Source organism: Megalobrama amblycephala, linkage group LG14 (genome assembly GCF_018812025.1).
Source record: "Megalobrama amblycephala isolate DHTTF-2021 linkage group LG14, ASM1881202v1, whole genome shotgun sequence".
NCBI classification, from domain to species: Eukaryota; Metazoa; Chordata; class Actinopteri; order Cypriniformes; family Xenocyprididae; genus Megalobrama; species Megalobrama amblycephala.
Window position 1 is genome coordinate 2,957,731 of NC_063057.1, and position 7,971 is coordinate 2,965,701.

General features: G+C 37.5%; 1 protein-coding gene across 1 annotated transcript; it reads right to left on the reverse strand.

Moving 5' to 3' along the window:
- Window positions 1-91: 91 nt before the first annotated feature.
- On the reverse strand, window positions 92-2,366 carry mrps18a (mitochondrial ribosomal protein S18A). The gene is made up of 6 exons (XM_048156788.1): window positions 2,183-2,366; window positions 1,568-1,599; window positions 1,241-1,345; window positions 1,036-1,159; window positions 665-740; window positions 92-522 (listed from the first exon to the last, which is right to left on the reverse strand). Exons 1-6 carry the CDS (start codon window positions 2,328-2,330, stop codon window positions 378-380), a joined length of 630 nt encoding a protein of 209 aa, XP_048012745.1. The 5' UTR covers window positions 2,331-2,366; the 3' UTR covers window positions 92-377.
- Between the last annotated feature and the right edge of the window lie 5,605 nt (window positions 2,367-7,971).

Below are 7,971 nucleotides of genomic sequence, written 5' to 3' on the forward strand. Positions count from 1 at the left end.
GTTGCGTTGGTGTTTCGACCCTTAAAGCAGTCACGAAAGTGTACCTTGCTTTCTCTCTGGCACAAACACATGCACACTCAAAAACAGCTGCTAGTGAGGTAAACACCACCATTTTATTTGCACATCTGCCTTTGCAAAACTAGAATGTTAACATTTCTCCAAATCACACAGAGGAAAGGTAACTCAGATCAGAGGGATGAACAAAGATCATCTAGTGATCTTTTGAGTCTTGATGTTTCGGTGAAATCTGGTTTATCACTTAACAGTCTCTTTGTGGCTGAGGCAGTAAACAACACGAAAAAGTGCAATTTTTTTGCCTTAGATCCTCTGTCCCATATAGAAAGTCACTGTTTTGATTGGGTAAACGGCTCTGTCTATCAGTGCTTTGTGTACAGTGGTTTGGGACTGTATGTGACATTGTTTTTCAGGGCAGGATGTCCAACACTCATTCTCTTCTTACACCACTTCAGCCCTGTCTTTAAGATGGGCTTCACAGACGTCACAGAGTAACGTGTCAGATACCTGCAACAGACCGCAAGAGACAGTTAGATTCGTGGGATGCACCTTATCTAAAAAAAATGGCATATGCAAATATGGCTCATCAAATGTGCATGACATGATAATGCACTATTTGGTGCCGTTGTGGCACCTGAGGTGATCGTACCGGTTGAGAGGTGGATTGGGTTTAGGTTTTGGAACATAGCCTTCAGGTAAGGGGGGTCTATGATCTGGTAGAAGACCTGGAAAAAATAAGTTAGAAGTAGTTGAATTATTTATTAATATGTACATCAGTAGTTGATGCTTAAATTAAGCTATTTTTCAAAATTTGGGTTACAAGTTATATGAATGTATAAGGGAAAGTGTATATGTGAGGTCCTTTAACTGACCACCATTTCTTTACAGTTTAAAACGGTTTTAGATTCTGTATTATATCCACTTTACTGAAATTGAGTGACATTGATTTCATACAACATAAATGGAGTAACATCAGATTTAGTATGATTATAATTCTCTCAAATGAAAGCACCAACTCACCTGCACGATGGGCCATCTGTACACAAATTGCTATCTTGTTATGTTCCTGAGCACAGAGGCCTGTAATGCGCCGGGGGAGCATCCCGCCATCTGAGCGAATGAACTGACTGAGTAACAGCACATCCTGCATCATGAGAACGAGAGAGATAAGTCTAACGAGATACAGATAATGGTTTACAGAAATGTCACATGTGAAAGCACTTACGGTGTAGTTGTACTTGTTCTGTAGGTTCCATCTGTAGATGGGACAGGCTGCTGTGGGATTGGGAGGCTGTGGTCTCTCAGATGTAGGCTCTATTTCACCCTCTATCTGAGAAAAAAGTGACAAAATAAGCATTATTATGGCATTGTAACTAAGGTGGGACTAACATAATTGTTGGTTCATTACAAAGAAGAGATGAGACAGACAATATTGGTTAGTTACTGTTCTATACTGTGTGCTTGAGGAAAGACCGTCCTTGCAACTGGAATATTGTTTTGATTATTGTATGATACATTGCTTTCTGAAATGTACATGTGGGATGCTACTTACAACAGTTGTTTTGCCCTCCTTCTTCTCCACCACTGTGAAACACAAAATGCACAAGAATTTATGACATACCATGATGCAGACATTCAGAATGACACAGAAGTAAACTACAGCAAACTTCTTGCTATTGGAGTGCTATTCAAAATGTTGAAAATGCTTCTATTTTGCATTTTTCTAATTTATATATTTTATTTAGCACGCAAATTATGTTATCTGCAAAACAATTTAAGTAAAACAGAATGAAAAATCAACTTATTTGTATTTTTATAAGTCAACGTATTACTTTAATAACAAGCATTTAAGCTGGCACGTCTGTGCAAAACCACCTGACTGATGATACTTATTTGATTAGAAGCTTAAAATGTGTAGAATGTTAAATATTTCTTATTTCCTTGACGTAATAACATGTTTTTAAAATGTTCCATTGCATTTCAATTTAATAGAAATAAATGTTCTATTAAATCCCAGATGTTCGCTCATAATTTTAAACAGCATTTATTATATTATATTATATTATATTATATTATATTACATTACATTACATAAAAGCTCAATAACAGCTATGACATAAAGATGATGCTATGCAGACGTCCCGGAATCATATTCCAGTAAACTCACCATGTCTAAGTCCGCGACACGGAACACTGCCCAAAAAAGAGAACTGTGAGAAACCTAATATCCTCTGAAATAAACCCTTGTTGCTGAGATCGCTCTGAACGGACCTCAGTACTGTCCTTGCAGACTGCATAACGCTGCGCGCCGCCATTCTTTCTCAGACAGTAACTTCCTGGTTAATTACGTATTTCCGCCTCCTTGTGAAAGGTGAATGGGGGCGTCAGTGTCCGGTTTGGCGGTTAATGCAAATTCGTCATTCGAGGAAATATTTCAGTCAGTGACGGTTTTATTACTGAACGGTTCATGAGGTATGAATAACATTAATAATGACGATAACACTCAAGAGGGCTTTCGTTTTTAACTTACAGTATATTTCATTTTACAGGTAAGAGTGATATCTTAAAGGATTAGTCCACTTTCAAATAAAATTTTCCTGGTAATTGGAAATAATAAGATGTTCATGTCTTTCTTTCTTCAGTCGAAAAGAAATTAAGGCTTTTGATGAAAACATTCCATGATTATTCTCCTTATAGTGGACTTCAATGGCCTTCAGATGGTTGAAGGTTAAAATTACAGTTTCAGTGCAGCTTCAAAGGGCTTTAAACGATACCAGATGAGGAATAAGGGTCTTATCTAGCGAAACAATCGGTCATTTTCGAGAAAAATACAACTGTATATGCTTTATAAACACAAATGATCGCCTTGAACATGCTTCCGCTTTCTGTATTCTTCAAAACGCTTACGCTGTATGTCCTACACCTTCCTTATTCAACTTACGGAATGAACGCAGCGCCAGTTACGTTTTTTAAGTAGAATTTAAGTAGAATACAAAGTAACTTAGAATTTGTGTTTATAAAGCATACAGTTGTATTTTTTTTTTTGAAAATGACCGATCGTTTCTCTAGATAAGACCCTTATTCCTCGTCTGGTATCGTTTAAAGCCCTTTGAAGCTGCACTGAAACTGTAATTTTGACCTTCAACCATTTGGAGGCCATTGAAGTCCATTATAAGGAGAATATTGAAATATTTTCATCAAAAACCTTAATTTCTTTTCGACTGAAGAAAGAAAGACATGAACATCTTGGATGACATGGGGGTGAGTAAATTATCAGGAAAATTTTATTTGAAAGTGAACTAATCTTTTGAGCACACTTGCACTCCATAACTATTTTTTTTCGTCGAGTGAAAGTTACGGTTAATGGCTGAGGTCTCAGATAATGAGGTAATGAGCACCAAATTGTAAATAATTGCTAAACTACATTTATTATGATTAATTTAGATCTTTTTTTATGTACATAGCATTTATTGCAGTTGGTCAAACTGTGAGTGACGGACGTTGAATTTTCTTGAAGAACCAACTAGACACGAGCTGATGTCAGTGAAAGGTAAGTCAGATAATAAGGTGAGTTGGTGACATGTAAAAGCAGGCTGTATTTTAAGTGTGACACGAATTGACATATTTGCAATACAGATATATTGGCTTAATGGATACTGAAAGAAAAAAAGAAAAGTTTAAACAGTTTAGCAAAGGCAGATTTAGTATATTACATGTTTACATTCTCTGTGTTCTAAGCAACAGGTTTGGCGATATGAATTATTTGACCACAATTACTAACAGCACTCTTATCCAAGTTTTTTTTCTTAGATGACAGATTTGATCTAACCACATAACAGATATAGCTTAATTATATCTTTATTAACCTTAACCTTATACCTTAATTATATCTTATCTACTATCTACTAGCACCACACAAATCAAGAAAATTCAAAGAAATGAACCATTGGCGAAGAATTCACTCATTTTATCTGACTATATGAAATATCTTTCAGGAGCATCTTGAAGGGATAGTTCACCCAAAAAAGAAAATTCTGTCATCATTTGCTCAGCCTCAAGTTGCTCCAAACCTGTATACATTTCTTTGTTTTGCTGAACACAAAGGAATATATTTGGAAGAATGTTTGTAACCAAGCAGATCTCGCACCCCCATTGACAACCATTGTATTTTTCCCCCTACTATGGTAGTCAATGGGGGGCGAGATCTGCTTGGTTACAAACATTCTTCCAAATATATTCCTTTGTGTTCAGCAGATCAGCGAAATTTATACAGGTTTGAAACAACTTGAGGGGGAGTAAATGATGACAGAATTTTCATTCTTGGGTGAACTATCCCTTTAACATTTTGCTGTGATTTGTATTGACTGCCATTTGTTCATAATGGTGTATAAAGTCACTTTGTGGTGATGCAGTGATTTTTTTTTTTTCACTTACTATCAGACGTTAATCTTTTCTTAGGTCACACTGTTACCAAACTGCACCTGCATAACTAGACTTATAACTATCATACGTCATAGCATCTAAAATGAAAGTACTGAAAAGTACTTTTTTATGTTGTTTGATTCTAGACAGTTTGAAGTTGATCTACACAGTATAGTTTTCACTGTCATGAAACATCTCCAGTAAACTTAACAGAGATGTACAGATGTAAAATGGTTCCTGTTTCTAGTCTAGAAAAATCATGGATTCTAATACTGGAAACAATTGTGTTACTGAATGTTTTTTGAATTGCTTTTTAATATGAATCCTTTTCATAAATTATATTCGTTTGAATTCGACAGAGCAGAAAGGTAAGTCTCAAATTACAGTTTTTGGTATGAGCCAAGGCTTTACTCTGAATTTATGAGGACTTGTGGTCTGGAAATGGTTTTCTTCCAGATGTTTCCAGATGTGTAAAATTCATTGATTTGTGTACTTAGAGAGGGAAATAGCCTCAAATATATCTACAGTGTCTTGATGGGAAATGACATTGTAAATAAACATATAATATGTGTTGATATGAGACATTTTTTAGACATTAAGCCTGAAGTGGTGTTTTGTTTCAAACAGTCTGAAGCAGTAAAACAATGATGTAGACAAGCTGTGAAAATCTCCAGCTGTCTTTCAGAAGAGCTTATCGACACAGGAACATGTCCTGACATTCTCTTACAGTGTTTGCGATGCAGGTGTTTTGCCTTAGGTTTCCTTTTTTTTATTGCGGTTGTAGAATCATTGCTGACACCCTATGTCCCTCATGTAAACCGACTTTCACAAAACATGCAGATTAGGACACAAAGAGCCAGTCATTATGTCATTATTAAGCATGTGGATGTTACATGTATTGGCATCAAGGAGTTTTCATTTTGTTCAGTTTTCCTTTTTTTATTTTCCTTTTATTACTTTATTTTTATTTTTATTTTGTGTTGGATAAAAAGGAAAACCTCTAAAAAAAAAATAAATAAAAAAAGGCCAGTTTTACTGATGGTAGGTGATAAAATGGCTCATAGAATTGGTCAACTTGGTTTACGCTACAAAGAAAGGCCTTTTTATGAGTTTGTAAAATTACGTAAAAAGTCTTCCCATTTATCTTTGCTCATTTTTAAGGGAGCCGAGAATGGCTGACCACCTTATTCACAGTCCTTGGCAAATATCTCAATAGCGCTGATGGAAATGGATGTTAACAAGGTTGTCTCTTTAGTGAACAAGCACATAAATTCACACGGATTGTTATTGGCCTTTACACTGGCACCCCTTGGATCTGGTGGGACCTTTTGAATTTCTGGCAGCTTCACTAAAATTATTGGTGTGTTGAATAACAGGGTCCTTTTGTACTTTCACACAAAGCGGTCGATTAGAGAGCTCTTATGGTGTGGTTAAAGCCCGCTGATTGTTATTTTGTCTGTCCTTCTTGATTTACAGATGTAGGTGATGTAGTGTATCCCTGAAAGAGGGTAAGGTGTCTTAAAAATAGAGGGAAGAGATCTCAGGCAAAGACTTTCAGCTTCATGACATCATATCTTGGAAGCAGAATTTGAGACTGAAAAATGGTGGGAAAACTTTTCCATTTACCTCAAATGCTGTTTCAATAAGAGGAATCTTTTGAAAACCATTTGTTACTTACGATAAAGACTGAAGATATTGTTTGCTGTTTAATAATACTTAGCAGGTTAGTAATTATGTAATATATTGGCACTCGTGATCCTGTGCCTGAGGATATAAGTGAGTCTTTAACAGTAATATAATCAGATCGGCACATCTGTTAATCTTGGGCTTGACCCAGAATTCAAGTGCAGTAGTCAAAATTTTGCCTCTTTTGGGATCCAGAAAGTGATTTCTGATCAGGGTTTCTTGTGTTTTGTGTGCGTGTGTAGGTTGTGCTGCACAAAGCAGGCTTTGTTTCTCCAAACTCATTCCTTTGGTCATCAACACTTCAGTGGTCACGTTCCTTGACAAAAGTGCTGTACAAAAAAGGCATTTAAAGTGTCTGGCCACCTTCTCATGGGCTTTGATATTCAAATGAAATGTTGAACTCCCTAAATAGCAGCTGAGCTTAGTGTGGGCTGATGGAGAGTAAATCAGATCACTTTCAGAAGATGAAAAGAGTGCTTCTGATGTCCCCACAGACAGAGATAGAGGACAATGGATCCATGTTGATTCAGTGTCACATTGAGAAGTTATGGGTGTGCGCAGGAGGTTAGCACCACAGAAACATGTAGGGGGTGACGAGCATGACTGCAGGAAGAGCCATGTAGAGGTCACAGACAATATGAGAGTGCTGATGCAGACAGTAACATTACCATTGGAATAAGAACACCGGTTAGAAGGAAGTCTTTCCTTATCCTGTATTGTTCATAGACAAATCATCCACTGAAAGAGTAGCTATATGAATACCAAGCTTTTAGATTCAACATGTTATCTCTCCATTTGTGGATTGTGCTGTTTGTCTTTGTTTGAATGCAGTCTAGTAAAAATGTCAGTGCAGAATCAGATTGCATAATTGTTCTCATGCAGGCTTACTGTCTGACTTTGGTATTTCCCAAATTGCCCAAGTTGAAAAGCCTCTGTAATTCAATTAACGCAGAGAGGTTTTGCTGCGTGAATAACTTCGCTGCAAAGCCGCTGTAGCGTGAGTCAATTAAGAAATTTGAAAAAAGACCATCATTAGTTCCATTTTTCTTGAATTGGTTGGAAACCAGACCTAAGTGCTCATTTTCACTACATTAGTATGCACTATAAACGCACATGAACATGTAAACAAACCTTCCTTACATTCAGCATTACTACACAAACTCAAATAGTTTCTCTTCACAGACCTCATTCATCAGAAAAAGCCTTTTCAGACACTTCCCTGCTTGTCTGAATCCAGATGGAATGATACATGAATGATGGCATTCATAATATCCACAATGTGTATTCACGGCCCCCTGTCCGATCAGAAATCTGGGATATATCGCACTGCCAGCAACGTGAAATTTCACCCATCCGCACAGCAACAAATGTGTCTCTTTCATCCTTTCTCTGCCTCCCTTCCTCACACCCTCCCTCCCTGCCCTTGCTCTCCTTCTCCCTCTCTCTCTTTTTCTCATTCCCTTTCTTCTCTGCTCCCACACTGAAGCCAGGCGGTTGGAGAGGCTCTGGGTGTACGTGCAGAGTGGCAGAGGCTCTACTCAAAGAATCAATGCGCTTTTGGAAAAGCCTCAGGAGATTCAGGCCTCTCCATGTCCCCGTTCTTTCTCTTTCTGCCCAGACTCTTCACATCCGCCAGCTTCTATCCTCATGTGCCCTTTTCATTCTCTCACTTCCTCTCTCTTTCTCCTTTCTGTCTATCTCTCCCTCCACCTTTCTCTAGTTCAGGCAAATATATGCGTACGCTTCGGCCCCATTAGCGTTAATGTCATGCAAGACACATCCCAGTCAACACAATGACGATAGACTAATGAGAGCTTGTGGTGCAGGAAAGGAAACATTCGGAATTTT

Bases quoted from the DNA above. Each gene is read 5' to 3' on its own strand.
- mrps18a (XM_048156788.1), bottom strand. From the start codon at position 2,330: ATGGCGGCGCGCAGCGTTATGCAGTCTGCAAGGACAGTACTGAGGTCC. The intron at 1,160-1,240 runs GTAAGTGCTTTC...CTCATGATGCAG, and splicing joins AGAACAAGTACAACTACACC to GATGTGCTGTTACTCAGTCA. The intron at 523-664 runs GTACGATCACCT...GGTCTGTTGCAG, and splicing joins CCCAATCCACCTCTCAACCG to GTATCTGACACGTTACTCTG.